At 45.2% G+C, this 19,461-nt stretch overlaps 1 protein-coding gene across 1 annotated transcript in view; it reads right to left on the bottom strand.

Annotated features, from left to right (window-relative positions):
• Positions 1-11,117, bottom strand: part of cntn5 (contactin 5) — a gene marked incomplete at both ends in the record, with an annotated part of 260,961 nt that extends 249,844 nt beyond the window's left edge. The window contains one exon of the mRNA XM_084143274.1: positions 11,063-11,117. Coding sequence (XP_083999400.1) covers positions 11,063-11,117 — 55 coding nt within the window. The remainder of the gene's footprint in view (positions 1-11,062) is intronic.
• Positions 11,118-19,461: the final 8,344 nt, after the last annotated feature.

Here is a 19,461-nt window from a genome sequence, read left to right on the forward strand (position 1 = left end):
AAATGTCGGTGAAGACACTTGCCAGTTGGTCAGCACATGCTCGGCGTACACGTCCTGGTAATCCGTCTGGCCCTGCGTCCTTGTGACCTGCTTAAAAGTCTTACTCACATCGGCTACGGAGAGCATGATCACATAGTCATCCGGAACAGCTGGTGCTCTCATGCATGTTTCAGTGTTGCTTGCCTCGAAGCGAGCATAGAAGTGGTTTAGCTCGTCTGGTAGGCTTGTGTCACTGGGCAGCTCGCGGCTGTGCTTCCCTTTGTAGACTGTAATAGTTTTCAAGCCCTGCCACATTCGACGAGCGTCAGAGCCGGTGTAGTACAATTCAATCTTAGTCCTGTATTGACTCTTTGCCTGTTTGATGGTTCGTCGGAAGGCATAGCGGGATTTCTTATAAGCGTCCGGGTTAGAGTCCCGCTCCTTGAAAGCGGGAGCTCTACCCTTTAGCTCAGTGCAGATGTTGCCTGTAATCCATGGCTTCTGGTTGGGGTATGTACGTACGGTCACTGTGGGGACGACGTCATCGATGCACTTATTGATGAAGCCAGTGACTGATGTGGTGTACTCCTCAATGCTATCTGAAGAATCCCGTAACATGTTCCAGTCTGTGCTAGCAAAACAGTCCTGTAGCTTAGCATCTGCTTCATCTGACCACTTTTTTATTAACTGAGTCACTGGTGCTTCCTGCTTTAGTTTTTGCTTATAAGTAGGAATCAGGAGGATAGAGTTATGGTCAGATTTGCCAAATGGAGGGCGAGGGAGAGCTTTGTATACGTCTCTATGTGTGGAGTAAAGGTGGTCTAGAGTTTTATTTTCCTCTGGTTGCACATTTAACATGCTGGTAGAAATGAGTTTCCCTGCATTAAAGTCCCCGGCAACTAGGAGCGCTGCCTCTGGATGAGCGTTTTCCTGTTTAGTTATGGCCTTCTACAGCTCATTGAGTGCAATCTTAATGCCAGCATTGATTTTCGGTGGTAAATAGACAGCTATGAAAAATATAGATGAAAACTCTCTTGGTAAATAGTGGGTCTACAGCTTATCATAAGGTACTCTACCTTAGGCGAGCAAAACCTCGAGACTTCCTTAGTATTTGATTTTGTGCGCCAGCTGTTGTTTGCATATATATACAGACCGTCACCCCTTGTCTTACCGGAGTCAGCCGTTCTATCCTGCCGATGTAGCGTATAGCCCGCTAGCTGTATGTTGTCCATGTCGTCTTTCAGCCACGACTCGGTGAAACATAAGATATTACAGTTTTTAATGTCCCGTTGGTAGGATAACCGTGATCGTAGGTCATCTAATTTATTTTCCAATGATTGAAGATTGGCTAATAGGATTGATGGAAGAGGCAGTTTCCTCGCTCGCCGTCGGATCCTTACAAGGCACCCCGACCTACGTCCACGATATCTCTGTCTCTTTCTCATGCGAATGACGGGGATTTGGGCCTTGTCGGGTGTCTGTAGGATATCCTTCGCGTCCGACTTGTTGAAGAAAAAATCTTCGTCCAATACGAGGTGAGTAATCGCTGTCCTGATATCCAGAAGCTATTTTTTTTGGTTATAAGAGACGATGGCAGAAACATTATGTACAAAATAAATTACAAATAACGCGAAAAAACACACATAATAGTACAATTGGTTAGAGGGCTGTAAAACGGCAGCCATCTTCTCCGGCCCCATTCTTAATTTGATAATAACATACACTACATGACCAAAAGTATGTGGACACCTGCTCATTGAACATCTCATTCCAAAATCATGGGCACTAATATGGAGATGGTCCCCCTTTGCTGCTATAACAGCCTCCACTCTTCTGGGAAGGCTTTCCACTAGATGTTGGAACATTGCTGAGGGCTTTCTTCCATTCAGCCACAAGAGCATTAGTGAGGTGGGGCACTGATGTTGGGCGATTAGGCCTGGCTCACAGTCGGCGTTCCATTTAATCCCAAAGGTCTTCGATGGGGTTGAGGTCAGGGCTCTGTGCAGGCCAGTCAAGAACTTCCGCACCGATCTCAACAAACCATTTCTGTATGGATCTCGCTTTGTGCACGGGGGCATTGGAAAGGGCCTTTCCCAAACTGTTGTCACAAAGTTGGAAGCACAGAATCGTCTAGAATGTCATTGTATGCTGTAGCGTTAACATTTCCCTTCACTGGAACTAAGGAGCCTAGCCCGAACCATGAAAGACAGTCCCAGACCATTATTCCTCCACCACCAAACTTTACAGTTGGCACTATGCATTGGGGCAGGTAGCATTCTCCTGGCATCCGCCAAACACAGATTCTTCTGTCAGTCTGTCAGATGGTGAAGCATGTTTCATCACGCCAGAGAACGCATTTCGACTGCTCCAGAGTCCAATGGTGGCGAGCTTTACACCATTTCAGCCGACACTTGGCATTGCGCTTGGTGATCTTAGTCTTGTGTGTGGCTGCTCGGCCATGGAAACCCACTTCATGAAGTTCCCGACTAACAGTTATTGTGCTGATGTTGCTTCCAAAGGCCGTTTGGAACTCGGTAGTGAGTGTTACAACCGAGGACAGACGATTTTTACGCGCTACGCGCTACAGCACTCGGCGGTCCCGTTCTGTGAGCTTGTGTGGCCTACCACTTTGCGGCTGAGCCGTTGTTGCTCCTAGACGTTTCCACTTCACAATAACAGCACTTACAGTTTTCCAGGGCAGCTCTAGTCGAATCCACTAATTTGAAGGGGTGTCCACATACTTTTGTATATATAGTGTATGACAGGGAGGATTCCTGGATTAGGGCCTGTGTTGGGAGGATGATGATGTAACACTTCAAGCAGCTTCAGTTGATTTGTTCCAGTATTGATCGGCGGACTGATTATAACGTAATTGTTTTTTTATCGCTTTGTTGCAATTTTCACAACAAATCGTCAAAAAGGCAATTGTTTTCACAACTCTAAGCACATTTTCAATTGAGTTAGTACAACACACAAAATCATACAGTCACTTTTTCAACAAACATAATCAGTGTTTCATCTAGAAATACATTTACATTTTAGTCATTTAGCAGACGCTCTTATCCAGAGCGACTTACAGTTAGTGAGTGCATACATTTTCATACTGGGAAACGAACCCACAACCCTGGCGTTGCAAACACCATGCTCTACCAACTGAGCTACAGGGGACTATCTCACTCCTGTCCCTCACCCCTTACCTACCTCCTGTCCCCTCATCCCTTACCGAACTCCCTCACTCCTGTCCCTCACCCCTTACCTACCTCCTTTCCCCTCATCCCTTACCTAACTCCCTCACTCCTGTCCCCTCACCCCTTACCGAACTCCCTCACTCCTGTCCCCTCACCCCTTACCGAACTCCCTCACTCCTGTCCCCTCACCCCTTACCTACCTCCTTTCCCCTCATCCCTTACCTAACTCCCTCACTCCTGTCCCCTCACCCCTTACTTAACTCCCTCACTCCTGTCCCCTCACCCCTTACCGAACTCCCTCACTCCTGTCCCCTCACCCCTTACTTAACTCCCTCACTCCTGTCCCCTCACCCCTTACCTACCTCCTTTCCCCTCATCCCTTACCTAACTCCCTCACTCCTGTCCCCTCACCCCTTACCGAACTCCCTCACTCCTGTCCCCTCACCCCTTACCGAACTCCCTCACTCCTGTCCCCTCACCCCTTACTTAACTCCCTCACTCCTGTCCCCTCACCCCTTACCGAACTCCCTCACTCCTGTCCCCTCACCCCTTACCTAACTCCCTCACTCCTGTCCCCTCATCCCTTACCGAACTCCCTCACTCCTGTCCCCTCACCCCTTACCGAACTCCCTCACTCCTGTCCCCTCATCCCTTACCTAACTCCCTCACTCCTGTCCCCTCACCCCTTACCGAACTCCCTCACTCCTGTCCCCTCACCCCTTACCGAACTCCCTCACTCCTGTCCCTCACCCCTTACCTACCTCCTGTCCCCTCATCCCTTACCTACCTCCTTTCCCCTCATCCCTTACCTAACTCCCTCACTCCTGTCCCCTCACCCCTTACCGAACTCCCTCACTCCTGTCCCTCACCCCTTACCTACCTCCTGTCCCCTCATCCCTTACCTACCTCCTTTCCCCTCATCCCTTACCTAACTCCCTCACTCCTGTCCCCTCACCCCTTACTTAACTCCCTCACTCCTGTCCCTCATCCTCAAGTTCATTAGAGTTACCAGCCTCAGAAATTGCAGCCCAAATAAATGCTTTACAGAGTTCAAGTCACAGACACATCTCAACATTAACTGTTCAGAGGAGACTGCGTGAATCAGGCCTTCATGGTCGAATTGCTGCAAAGAAACCACTACTAAAGGACACCAATAAGAAGAAGAGACTTGCTTGGGCCAAGAAACACGAGCAATGGACATTAGACCGGTGGAAATGTGTCCTATGGTCTGGAGTCCGATTTGGAGATTTTTGGTTCCGACCGCCGTGTCTTTGTGAGACTGTCCTGTTTAACCTTTTACTGCAGTGGGCTAAATCAGGGTCACACAGGGTTATTTACATACATCGCAGAAGACTGAACAATATAAAAAAGAGTTTGACATAGAAACACTGGATTTTCTGCGTTTTCTTTATTTATAATGTTGATTCATTATGAAATTATGAAAAATATTAATACATTCCACCCATGAGGCCACGAGGTCATTCGACTGCAGGAAAGGGATACGTGATACTGAAATACTGCGAGACACAGCCATTCTTTTAAATACTTTATTATTATCCATCTTTAAATTACTATATCCAATTGAATTAATGAATTAATTAATGAATTAATCAATCAATCAATCATATGACTGTACTGTTAAACACCAAAGAAACAAACAGTACAAGCGTTAAGATGGCAGGTACTGTTCTTCAGTATCAGTTGTCTTTTGGTAAAAAAAACGAATAGACTTATTTCTAGGTGGATTTTCTTGCCCTGTAATTTATGCAAATGTCATAAACATCTTCTATTGATTTCGACACTCCTCTGTCTGCTCATAACCTTTAGAGATGTAACACTGCAGGCTTTAGGAAAATGACTTCCACTACCCCTCTCACACTCCATCCCCCCTGGGACCAGCAGCTTTGGCCCCCCAGATAGCATACGAACACGTCATAAGCCATGATTTAAAAAATATATATATAATACCAGGAAATTAGCTGAGGGATTCTTGAAAGTTGGGACACTCCTTTAATAGTTGCAAAAAAAATGGCTTTTGTTGCATTACTTTAGCTTAAAATTGACATTTAGGGGAATTTTATAAGGGAAAAGCAAATGGGAATTTCAAATGTATAATTTTCCATGTTTTACAAATGTTTCTATTGACCTATTGAATACTTTTTTAGAAACAAAAATAAGTATGTTTGGAGTACCTGTTGTCTACTCTGTAAGTGGCTTGTCAACTCCGTCACTGATGGCTAACCACCTTAAGATCAATTTTTTTGTCAATATTCTGAGAAAATCACTGTTCTGCAACATATACATAAACAATTAAAGTATTTGCTGTGCTTGAACTAAGGGATAATGTTTGCTTTCTAAATGTTATGTTCTAAATGCGCTAGGCCACTGGTAGCAGCCTACAGAATCACATCGATCCACTGGAGTACGGCTGTATGAAAGACTGAACATCTGATCTGAACAGAGAGCTGTTCATTTGGCTCCCTAATATGCATAGGCGACTGGTAGGCATAAGCTTTTTGGCGATTATCTGCAGGCAAATTAGGAAAACATTTGATGAAGAAGGTGAATCATCACTGCAAGCACAATAAGTAGAGGAGAGCCTCATTCTGGTCCAAATATGATAACAGGGACCCTCACGGAAACCAGGCATTAAAACGGAATTCAACAATATTCAAAAATGTATTGACCTTAGTAGGTAATCAATTAAAAGTATTGAACATGAATTAATTAGCCCAAGTTTATCATAAAACATGAACAGAATGCGTCAGTGATTCGTAGCCTCTGTCTATGTGGGAGGAGCTTTGTGTAGCCGTTAGCGATGATGCTAATGAAAACAGTCTTCTGGTAGATGGAAAGGCTTTCCCAAAAACCTTCTCAATTAAATGTTAACTACAAATTAGCCTATGCTAACCTGGCAGAATAATATGGTTCTCTACAGTAGCAGGTATCACTAGTATGGTTCTCTACAGTAGCAGGTATCCCCAGTAGTAGCAGGTATCCCCAGTAGTAGCAGGTATCCCCAGTAGTAGCAGGTATCCCCAGTAGTAGCAGGTATCCCCAGTAGTAGCAGGTATCCCCAGTAGTAGCAGGTATCCCCAGTAGTAGCAGGTATCCCCAGTAGTAGCAGGTATCCCCAGTAGTAGCAGGTATCCCCAGACTGAGGTCTTCCTACTGCCTGGTATCTGCAGGGCTATTATGTAGCAGGGTCGGACTCAGCAGCAGAGCAGCTAGTCCCACTTCAGCAGCAGCAGAGGCAACACATTGTTATACAACAGAAAAAATAAAGAAACTAGGCTATTGTTAGAGTACTTACCTCCCGGACAGAGCTTTCTTTTCCCTCCTGAACAGTCAGATAAAGGCTAGCTACTTCAGTTAGCAGGCTTGGAGGCAGCTCTGCAGAGGGGTCACTAGCTAGCGCAGTCATAAAAACAGATATTTTAACCCAACCTTAACCTTACAGTTTTTTACAATCACTTTGGCACTCATTTCAGAACCTTGACGTCATTTTTCAAAACTCTAGACACAAAACTCACAACCAATTATCAAAATGCACATTTTTCAAAACTCTAACACTTTTTCAATTGCTTGGATACAATACACATAAAACTAAGATCATTTGTTCATTTAACAAAAATCACCTGTTCAATATGACACAACTTAACATCAAAGTACTACTATTTCAAAAGGCAATTCACACATTACATTTCAGATGAGTGTCTATTCACTTCATTACAATTATCCAACTATCAATTGATACAACTGCTCAAAATGATAAGTAACTGTTGCATTACTCTTAATGCATAGTTGTATGGAAACAGACAAACAATATTCCATGTTTAGATCATGAAAGTTTCAAAGTAACGAGATTCATTGTCACCAATTAGCGTGGAGCATGAACCAATTAGACTACATTATCTATGGATGTAATATTTCATCATCATTCTTTATCAGACACCGTTTCTATGGTCTCCTTGTAACCTTCCTTGATGAGCTCGATCAGGCCTGTAGAGCCGATGGCGTGACCTATGTCATTGTGTGGGATAATGTCAGGTTCCACCATGCTCATATGGTGCAAGCATGGTTTCAGGCCCATGCACAATTTAGCACCCTGTATTTACCCCCATACTCTCCTTTCCTTAACCCGATTGAGGAATGTTTCTCCGCATGGAGATGGAAGGTTTATGTCAGGCGCCCTCATGAACAAGTCACTCTTCTCCAGGCCATGGATGACGCATGCAATGACATCACGGCAGACCAGTGTCAGGCCTGGATTCGCCCGAAGGTTTTTTCCAAGATGTTTGGCTAATGAAAACATCCATTGTGATGTAGATGAGAACCTGTGGCCAAAACCACAAGACAGAGTTGATGAAAATGTAGAAGTACAGTAATCACTCCTATGTTTTGCTTTTTACAGTACAAGCAAGCAAGTTGAGGAACACTGCATTTGATGTTTTACAGTACTGTATTGTTTTTCATCAATATATTTCAGATTTTGTTCAATGATTCCACTGTGTCTGTAGTATTCTCTCTACTACTGCAGTACTTTTACAGGGATGTATTTACATGTAGTACCATAATGAAACATGTATCACCTATTTTGTACTACAATATTTAATGATCGTACGAACAATGACACAGTGAAACTATCGGTTGCTTGTGTGTGGGTGATCTAAATTAACGTTTCATTGGTATTTCACAATACATTTGTTTTTTGAACCAATGATTGTGCAAGTGCACGATTTCTTTAAAGATATGAATGCACAATGCAATGTTTTGAACATTGGACAGCCTGTGTTACAAGTGATGACCGTTTTGAGTTTTGTGTCTAGAGTTTTGAAAAATGACATCAAGGTTCTGAAATTAGTGCCAAAGTGATTGTAATAAACTGTAACCACACTGCTAACCCTAATGCCTAACCCTAATGCCTAACCCTAATGCCTAACCCTAATGCCTAACTCTAATGCCTAACCCTAATGCCTAACCCTAATACCTAACCCTAATGCCTAACCCTAATGCCTAACCCTAAACTTAATTTAAGACCAACATTTTTACAATATAGCCAATTTTGACTTTGCAGCTGACACCCTCTAGCGGAAATCACTCGGTTCTGCCTCCAGGTCAAGATTCATGACAATAAAGGTCAACCTGCCTTGAGTTATCGGTAACACCATACAGTAGCACACTGCAATAAAGGTCAACCTGCCTTGAGTTATCGGTAACACCATACAGTAGCACACTGCAATAAAGGTCAACCTGCCTTGAGTTATCGGTAACACCATACAGTAGCACACTGCAACCGATCCACTGGGGTACGGCTGTATGGAAGACTGAACATCTGATCTGAAATATTAGTCTCTGGTTATGATGGTTATCTGTTTTCATTTTTCCATGTTTAAACTTGCCACAGGCTTATGAGTAACAAAATAGCCATGTTACCCTGCACAACATAACCATATTACCCTTCACAACGTAACCATTTTACCCTGAAAACTTAACCATGTTACCCTGCACAACGTAACCATGTTACCCTGCACAACGTAACCATGTTACCCTGCATAATGTAACCATGTTACCCTGCACAACGTAACCATGTTACCCTGCACAACGTAACCATGTTAACCTGCACAACTTAACCATGTTACCCTGCACAACGTAACCATGTTACCCTGCACAACGTAACCATGTTACCCTGCACAACGTAACCATGTTACCCTGCACAATGTAACCATGTTACCCTGCACAATGTAACCATGTTACCCTGCACAACGTAACCATGTTACCCTGCACAACGTAACCATGTTACCCTGCACAACGTAACCATGTTACCCTGCACAACGTAACCATGTTACCCTGCACAACGTAACCATGTTACCCTGCACAACGTAACCATGTTACCCTGCACAACGTAACCATGTTACCCTGCACAACGTAACCATGTTACCCTGCACAACTTAACCATGTTACCCTGCACAACGTAACCATGTTACCCTGCACAACGTAACCATGTTACCCTGCACAACGTAACCATGTTACCCTGCACAACGTAACCATGTTACCCTGCACAACGTAACCATATTACCCTGCACAACGTAACCATGTTACCCTGACAACTTAACCATGTTACCCTGCACAACATAACCATGGAAGATGTGTTGATAGTGATTATGGGAAGGAGCCAAAGGGATTCTACTGACATAAGGTAAAGAGAAGACCTATTGTATGTGTTCTTTGCCAGTAAGAGATTGTTGTGAGCTTGTGGATAGATCCAGATTTCCTGGACAAACAAATGTCCTTTCTGTCTGATTTATGTGTCAGAGGCCAGGTTCAATCTGCTGCCTTTACAGGTGCCGAGCCTGGCTTTACCCAGGGATAGGGGGAATCTGCTGTCTTCACAGGTGCCGAGCCTTGCTTTACCCGGGGATAGGGGGAATCTGCTGCCTTCACAGGTGCCGAGCCTTGCTTTAACCGGGGATAGGGGGAATCTGCTGTCTTCACAGGTGCCGAGCCTGGCTTTACCCGGGGATAGGGGGAATCTGCTGTCTTCACAGGTGCCGAGCCTTGCTTTAACCGGGGATAGGGGGAATCTGCTGTCTTCACAGGTGCCGAGCCTGGCTTTACCCGGGGATAGGGGGAATCTGCTGTCTTCACAGGTGCCGAGCCTGGCTTTACCCGGGGATAGGGGGAATCTGCTGTCTTCACGGGTGCCGAGCCTGGCTTTACCCGGGGATAGGGGGAATCTGCTGTCTTCACGGGTGCCGAGCCTGGCTTTAACCGGGGATAGGGGGAATCTGCTGTCTTCACAGGTGCCGAGCCTGGCTTTACCCGGGGATAGGGGGAATCTGCTGTCTTCACGGGTGCCGAGCCTGGCTTTACCCGGGGATAAGGGAGATCTGCTAAGTGCTTTCTGAAATGACAATATGAGATTTGAGCTATGAGGCTCTAGCCCGTAGCCTATATCGGCAAAGGGAACAGAGAGAGCTCAATCCGAAGGATAACCCGATTGGTATCACTTCAGCCAAATTAAATATTGACAGACAATAATGCTGCTTTCATTCATTAATTGAGGGGTCACAATGGGCATTGTTCTGCAGAGAGCTGCTGCAGTATTCATTGAACGTTGGGAGCTGCTTCAGTATTCATTGAACGTTGGTGGCATGTGTCTGGAGGATCCTGTTATGCACCAATAGACCAGGCAGGCACACAGCCAACTCTACCCCCTCCACCCACAGGCACACAGCCAACTCTACCCCCTCCACCCACAGGCACACAGCCAACTCTACCCCCTCCACCCACAGGCACACAGCCAACTCTACCCCCTCCACCCACAGGCACACAGCCAACTCTACCCCCTCCACCCACAGGCACACAGCCAACTCTACCCCCTCCACCCACAGGCACACAGCCAACTCTACTCCCTCCACCCCCACCACCTTTATTTATTCAAAGCTGCTAGACCAGGCATGGGGGCAGAGCCACTTCTACTTTGATTAACCCCTCACAGCTGTTTGATACAGGAAGACTGGAGCTGACGACTGTTTGATACAGGAAGACTGGAGCTGACGACTGTTTGATACAGGAAGACTGGAGCTGACGACTGTTTGATACAGGAAGACTGGAGCTGACGACTGTTTGATACAGGAAGACTGGAGCTGACGACTTCAGACAAACTCAACTCCCACAAGCAAAAAGGCTGACAATAATATATATTTTTAAACAGGTAGATAACATGAAAAGGTTGTTATTATTGGTATCACTTGCTGTTTAAATCAGTGTGCACCAACGCACACAGACAAACACAGCGTCTACTGTAACAGCAGCAAACCGCTGTAAAAGAGCAGGAAAACCTTCAGCTTATCTCAGAGCGTTGCATTGTGGGTTATCTCCTACTACAGTACCTGAAAGGCCACTGATGACGGACAGCAGGAGAAGTGGTTTCCATGGCGACCTCATACTCGTTCAGCAGTGTTGTTAGAAGGTCTGTTTCTTCATTAAAGCTGTGCCTGAGAAATAAACAGAACAACATTCAACTGGTTGTTAGCAGGTTTCATATCCACAGCTTTAAACCTGCTAACAACCAGTTGAATGTTGTATTTAGTGAACAACAAGAACAACATTCAACTGGTTGTTAGCAGATTTAAAGCTGTGTCTAGCAAACAACAACATTCAACTGCTTGTTAGCAGATTTAAAGCTGTGTCTAGGAAACAATGTATGCACTCACTAACTGTAAGTCACACTGGATAAGAGCGTCTGCTAAATGTAGCTCTGCCTAGGAAACAACAACATCATGTTTCAACGGACACGTTCACATTGGTTGAATTTCCCAGAAACAAAAAGAACAGGCCTATATTTTGAATTGAAAAGTGTCTGTTTACATTAGCGCATGCTTTAATGAATTAGAGGGTTTAGTGTTTAAAGGCCCAGTCCTGTATTTTATATCATGATGTACTACAGCTAAAGTTTGTGTTATTTTCTGATAGTTACTGGTTGAAAATAACAATCTACACAGGACTTTCTAATCAGCAGGTTTGCATGGGGGCGGGGGTTTCTGCTTTCCATGGTGACGTCACCATGTGGTTAATGGGTCAATAGACCAATAACAGAGAGTTCCAAACCCCTCTGCCAATAACAGAGAGTTCCAAACCCCTCTGCCAATAACAGAGAGTTCCAAACCCCTCTGCCAATAAGAAAGAGAGTTCCAAACCCCTCTGCCAATAAGAAAGAGAGTTCCAAACCCCTCTGCCAATAACAGAGAGTTCCAAACCCCTCTGCCAATAAGAAAGAGAGTTCCAAACCCCTCTGCCAATAACAGAGAGTTCCAAACCCCTCTGCCAATAAGAAAGAGAGTTCCAAACCCCTCTGCCAATAACAGAGAGTTCCAAACCCCTCTGCCAATAACAGAGAGTTCCAAACCCCTCTGCCAATAACAGAGAGTTCCAAACCCCTCTGCCAATAACAGAGAGTTCCAAACCCCTCTGCCAATAACAGAGAGTTCCAAACCCCTCTGCCAATAAGAAAGAGAGTTCCAAACCCCTCTGCCAATAAGAAAGAGAGTTCCAAACCCCTCTGCCAATAACAGAGAGTTCCAAACCCCTCTGCCAATAACAGAGAGTTCCAAACCCCTCTGCCAATAAGAAAGAGAGTTCCAAACCCCTCTGCCAATAACAGAGAGTTCCAAACCCCTCTGCCAATAATAAAGAGAGTTCCAAACCCCTCTGCCAATAACAGAGAGTTCCAAACCCCTCTGCCAATAAGAAAGAGAGTTCCAAACCCCTCTGCCAATAACAGAGAGTTCCAAACCCCTCTGCCAATAACAGAGAGTTCCAAACCCCTCTGCCAATAACAGAGAGTTCCAAACCCCTCTGCCAATAAGAAAGAGAGTTCCAAACCCCTCTGCCAATAAGAAAGAGAGTTCCAAACCCCTCTGCCAATAACAGAGAGTTCCAAACCCCTCTGCCAATAACAGAGAGTTCCAAACCCCTCTGCCAATAAGAAAGAGAGTTCCAAACCCCTCTGCCAATAACAGAGAGTTCCAAACCCCTCTTCCAATAAGAAAGAGAGTTCCAAACCCCTCTGCCAATAACAGAGAGTTCCAAACCCCTCTGCCAATAAGAAAGAGAGTTCCAAACCCCTCTGCCAATAACAGAGAGTTCCAAACCCCTCTGCCAATAACAGAGAGTTCCAAACCCCTCTGCCAATAACAGAGAGTTCCAAACCCCTCTGCCAATAAGAGAGTTCCAAACCCCTCTGCCAATAACAGAGAGTTCCAAACCCCTCTGCCAATAAGAAAGAGAGTTCCAAACCTCTCTGCCAATAAGAAAGAGAGTTCCAAACCCCTCTGCCAATAACAGAGAGTTCCAAACCCCTCTGCCAATAAGAAAGAGAGTTCCAAACCCCTCTGCCAATAACAGAGAGTTCCAAACCCCTCTGCCAATAACAGAGAGTTCCAAACCCCTCTGCCAATAACAGAGAGTTCCAAACCCCTCTGCCAATAAGAAAGAGAGTTCCAAACCCCTCTGCCAATAAGAAAGAGAGTTCCAAACCCCTCTGCCAATAAGAAAGAGAGTTCCAAACCCCTCTGCCAATAACAGAGAGTTCCAAACCCCTCTGCCAATAACAGAGAGTTCCAAACCCCTCTGCCAATAAGAAAGAGAGTTCCAAACCCCTCTGCCAATAAGAAAGAGAGTTCCAAACCCCTCTGCCAATAAGAAAGAGAGTTCCAAACCCCTCTGCCAATAAGAAAGAGAGTTCCAAACCCCTCTGCCAATAACAGAGAGTTCCAAACCCCTCTGCCAATAAGAAAGAGAGTTCCAAACCCCTCTGCCAATAAGAAAGAGAGTTCCAAACCCCTCTGCCAATAACAGAGAGTTCCAAACCCCTCTGCCAATAACAGAGAGTTCCAAACCCCTCTGCCAATAACAGCTGGTTTTCACTTCCCCCCTCCCCACTCAGACAGTCCTAGCAAAACATTGTTTTAATAAAAAGCTACTATTGCCCATCGTCATGGAAATATACTACAGTAAGGTACTTCATTGTTACCCATTAATGATTTTATATTCATATCAACAACAACAAAAAAAACATCTGCATCAAGTTAAAGTTAAGGTTATGTTGGCATGGTTTTTAGAAGGCACGCCTGGTTGTTATGGGAAACGGAACCCAGGAGGCAGTTGTTGTAAAGCAGCTGTGGTGTGAATGTAGGATATGATGGATATGATGGATATGATGGATATGATGGATATGATGGATATGATGGATATGACGGATATGACGGATATGATGGATATGACAGATATGACGGATATGATGGATATGATGGATATGATGGATATGACGGATATGACGGATATGACGGATATGACAGATATGACGGATATGATGGATATGATGGATATGATGGATATGATGGATATGACGGATATGATGGATATGATGGATATGACGGATATGATGGATATGATGGATATGATGGATATGACGGATATGATGGATATGACGGATATGACGGATATGATGGATATGATGGATATGGACAACAACGATTTCTTAGTGTCCAACAAGCTTTCTCTGCCCTTAACCTTGTTCTGAACACCTCCAAAACAAAGGTCATGTGGTTTGGTAAGAAGAATGCCCCTCTCCCCACCGGTGTGATTACTACCTCTGAGGGTTTAGAGCTTGAGGTAGTCACCTCATACAAATACTTGGGAGTACGGCTAGACGGTCCACTGTCCTTCTCTCAGCACATATCAAAGCTGCAGGTTAAGGTTAAATCTAGACTTGGTTTCCTTTGTCGTAATCTCTCCTCTTTCACCCCAGCTGCCAAACTAACCCTGATTCAGATGACCATCTTACCCATGCTAGATTACGGAGACGTAATTTATAGATAGGCAGGTAAGGGTGCTCTCGAGCGGCTAGATGTTCTTTATCATTCGGCCATCAGATTTGCCACCAATGCTCCTTATAGGACACATCACTGCACTCTATACTCCTCTGTAAACGGGTCATCTCTGTATACCCGTCGCAAGACCCACTGGTTGATGCTTCTTTATAAAACCCTCTTAGGCCTCACTCCCCCCTATCTGAGATACCTACTGCAGCCCTCCTCCTCCACATACAACACCCGTTCTGCCAGTCACATTCTGTTAAAGGTCCCCAAAGCACATACATCCCTGGGTCTCTCCTCTTTTCAGTTCGCTGCAGCTAGCGACTGGAACGAGCTGCAAAAAACACTCAAACTGGACAGTTTTATCTCCATCTCTTCATTCAAAGACTCAATCATGGACATTCTGACTGCCAGTTGTGGCTGCTTCGTGTGATGTATTGTTGTCTCTACCTTCTTGCCCTTTGTGCTGTTGTCTGTGCCCAATAATGTCTGTACCATGTCTTGTGCTGCTACCATGCTGTGTTGTCATGTTGTGTTGCTACCATGATGTTGTCATGTTGTGTTGCAGCCATGCTATGTTGTTGTCTTAGGTCTCTCTTTATGTAGTGTTGTGGCGTCTCTCTTTATGTAGTGTTGTGGTGTCTCTCTTTATGTAGTGTTGTGGTGTCTCTCTTTATGTAGTGTTGTGGTGTCTCTCTTTATGTAGTGTTGTGGTGTCTCTCTTTATGTAGTGTTGTGGTGTCTCTCTTTATGTAGTGTTGTGGTGTCTCTCTTTATGTAGTGTTGTGGCGTCTCTCTTTATGTAGTGTTGTGGTGTCTCTCTTTATGTAGTGTTGTGGTGTCTCTCTTTATGTAGTGTTGTGGTGTCTCTCTTTATGTAGTGTTGTGGTGTCTCTCTTTATGTAGTGTTGTGGCGTCTCTCTTTATGTAGTGTTGTGGTGTCTCTATGTAGTGTTGTGGCGTCTCTCTTTATGTAGTGTTGTGGTGTCTCTCTTTATGTAGTGTTGTGGTGTCTCTCTTTATGTAGTGTTGTGGTGTCTCTCTTTATGTAGTGTTGTGGTGTCTCTCTTTATGTAGTGTTGTGGTGTCTCTCTTTATGTAGTGTTGTGGTGTCTCTCTTTATGTAGTGTTGTGGTGTCTCTCTTTATGTAGTGTTGTGGTGTCTCTCTTTATGTAGTGTTGTGGTGTCTCTCTTTATGTAGTGTTGTGGCGTCTCTCTTTATGTAGTGTTGTGGTGTCTCTCTTTATGTAGTGTTGTGGCGTCTCTCTTTATGTAGTGTTGTGGTGTCTCTCTTTATGTAGTGTTGTGGCGTCTCTCTTTATGTAGTGTTGTGGTGTCTCTCTTTATGTAGTGTTGTGGTGTCTCTCTTTATGTAGTGTTGTGGTGTCTCTCTTTATGTAGTGTTGTGGTGTCTCTCTTTATGTAGTGTTGTGGTGTCTCTCTTTATGTAGTGTTGTGGTGTCTCTCTTGTTGTGATGTGTGTTTTGTCCTATATTGTTTTTATCCCAGCCCCCGTCCCTGCAGGAGGCCTTTTGACTTTTGGTAGACCGCCATTTTATATAAAAATTTGTTCTTAACTGACTTGGGTAGTTAAATAAATGTTAAATACAATAAATGATATACCATTTATAAGCTCTGAGTCTATACTTCTAGCAAATAACTTATATTTGACAGAAGCCTTAATAGAGAAATCTGGACACATACATTATTTATTTCCATACTGGCCCCCCGTGGAAATCGAACCCACAACCCTGGCGATGCAAACGCCACGCTCTACCAACTGAGCTACATCCCTGCCGGCCATTCCCTCCCCTACCCTGGGCCAATTGTGCACCGCCCCATGGGTCCCCCGGTCGTGACCGGCTACAACAGAGCCTGGATTCGAACCAGGATCTCTAGTGGCACAGCTAGCACTGCGATGCAGTGCCTTAGACCACTGCGCCACTCCCAATGATTGGGAAGAGTGCCGGGGTGGATAGAAGATCAGTCTTTGTGGGTCTGATGAGGTAAAATATTGAAACGGGTCAATGTTTCTTGAAGTGGGAGTTGTGAGGAAGTGTGTGTGTGGACGTGTTTAACTATTCTTGTGGGGATCAGAAGTCCCCACAAGAATAGTAAACAAACAAAAATTTGACCAACTGGGGACATTTTGTTGGTCCCCACAAGGTCAAATACTATTTCTAGGGGGTTTAGGGTTAAGGTTAGAATTAGTGTTAGGGTTAGAATTATGTTAAGGGTTAGGTGCTATGGTTAGGTTTAGGGTTATGGTTAAGGCTACGTTTTGGGGTTAGGGTTAGGGAAAATAGGATTTTGAATGGGACTTAATTGCGTGTCCCCACAAGGTTAACTGTACAATACTGTGTGTGTGTGTGTGTGTGTGTGTGTGTGTGTGTGTGTGTGTGTGTGTGTGTGTGTGTGTGTGTGTGTGTGTGTGTGAGTGAGAGAACTGTATTATACAGTCCTGTCACACACCACCAGGTGTCTTTGACCGGTCATTCCCATTGATGCTGAAACATGAGAAAGAGGGTGACAGACTGACACGATGGTGGTAAGAACTACAATCCACCCTGCACTAGAGTGCACACCTATCGATTACTCACCTATCGATTCATCCATCCCATATACAGTAGCTTACTGCCACACCTATCAATTCATCCATCCCACATCCTCCTGATTCCTGCTTATAAGCAAAAACTAAAGCAGGAAGCACCAGTGACTCGGTTAATAAAAAAGTGGTCAGATGACGCAGATGCTAAGCTACAGGACTGTTTTGCTAGCACAGACTGGAACATGTTCCGGGATTCTTCAGATAGCATTGAGGAGTACACCACATCAGTCACTGGCTTCATCAATAAGTGCATCGATGATGTCGTCCCCACAGTGACCGTACGTACATACCCCAACCAGAAGCCATGGATTACAGGCAACATCCGCACTGAGCTAAAGGGTAGAGCTGTCGCTTTCAAGGAGCGGGACTCTAACCCGGACGCTTATAAGAAATCCCGCTATGCCCTTTGATGAACCATCAAACAGGCAAAGAGTCAATACCGGACTAAGATTGAATCGTACTACACCGGCTCTGACACTCGTCGGATGTGGCAGGGCTTGAAAACTATTACAGACTACAAAGGGAAGCACAGCCACGAGCTGCCCAGTGACACGAGCCTACCAGACGAGCTAAATTACTTCTATGCTCGCTTCGAGGCAAGCAACACTGAAGCATGCATGAGAGCACCAGCTGTTCCGGATGACTATGTGATCACGCTCTCCGTAGCCGATGTAAGTAAGACTTTTAAGCAGGTCAACATTCACAAGGCCGCAGGGCCAGACGGATTACCAGGACGTGTATCCCGAGCATGTGCTGACCAACTGGCAAGTGTCTTCACTGACATTTTCAACATGTCCCTGACTGAGTCTGTAATACCAACATGTTTCAAACAGACCACCATAGTCCCCATGCCCAAGGACACTAAGATAACCTGCCTAAATGACTACCGACCCGTAGCACTGACGTCTGTAGCCATGAAGTGCTTTGAAAGGCTGGTCATGGCTCACATCAACACCATTATCCCAGAAACCCTAGACCCACTCCAATTTGCATACCGCCCCAACAGATCCACAGATGATGCAATCTCTATTGCACTCCACACTGCCCTTTCCCACCTGGACAAGAGGAACACCTATGTGAGAATGCTATTCATTGACTACAGCTCAGCATTCAACACCATAGTGCCCTCAAAGCTCATCACTAAGCTAAGGATCCTGGGACTAAACACCCTCCCTCTGCAACTGGATCCTGGACTTCCTGACGGGCCGCCCCCAGGTGGTAACAACACATCTACCACACTGATCCTCAACACGGGGGCCCCTCAGGGGTGCGTGCTCAGTCCCCTCCTGTACTCCCTGTTCACCCATGACTGCATGGCCAGGCACGACTCCAACACCATCATTAAGTTTGCCGATGACACAACAGTGGTAGGCCTGATCACCGACAACGATGAGACAGCCTATAGGGAGGAGGTCAGAGACCTGGCCATGTGGTGCCAGGATAACAACCTCTCCCTCAACGTGACCAAGACAAAGGAGATGATTGTGGACTACAGGAAAAAAAAGAGGACTGAGCACGCCCCCATTCTCATCGACGGGGCTGTAGTGGAACAGGTTGAGAGCTTCAAGTTCCTTGGTGTCCACATCACCAAATAACTATCATGGTCCAAACACACCAAGACAGTCGTGAAGAGGGCACGACAAAAGCCTATTCCCCCCCCAGGAGACTGAAAAGATTTGGCTTGGGTCCTCAGATCCTCAATTTCTTTTTACAGCTGAACCATCGAGAGCATCCTTACTGGTTGCATCACCGCCTGGTATGGCAACTGCTTGGCCTCCGACCGTAAGGCACTACAGAGGGTAGTGCGTACGGCCTAGTACATCACTGGGGCCAAGCTTCCTGCCATCCAGGACCTCTATACCAGGCGGTGTCAGAGGAAGGCCCTCAAAATTGTCAAAGACTCCAGCCACCCTAGTCATAGACTATTCTCTCTGCTACCGCACGGCAAGCGGTACCGGAGTGCCAAGTCTAGGTCCAAAAGACTTCTCAACAGCTTCTACCCCCAAGCCATAAGACTCCTAAACAGCTAATCATGGCTACCCTGACTATTTGCACTGCCCCCCCCCCCACCCCATCTTTTTACGCTGCTGCTACTCTGTTAATTATTTATGCATAGTCACTTTAACTCTACCCACATGTACATATTACTTCAACTACCTCAACTAGCCGGTGCCCCCGCACATTGACTCTGCACCGGTACCCACCTGTATATATAGCCTCCCTACTGTTATTTTATTTTACTTCTGCTCTTTTTTTTTTCTCAACACTTTTTTTTTTATTCTACTTTTTTATTAAATAACTGCA

Source organism: Coregonus lavaretus (assembly GCF_964263955.1).
Source record: "Coregonus lavaretus genome assembly, chromosome: 26".
Lineage (NCBI taxonomy): Eukaryota > Metazoa > Chordata > Actinopteri > Salmoniformes > Salmonidae > Coregonus > Coregonus lavaretus.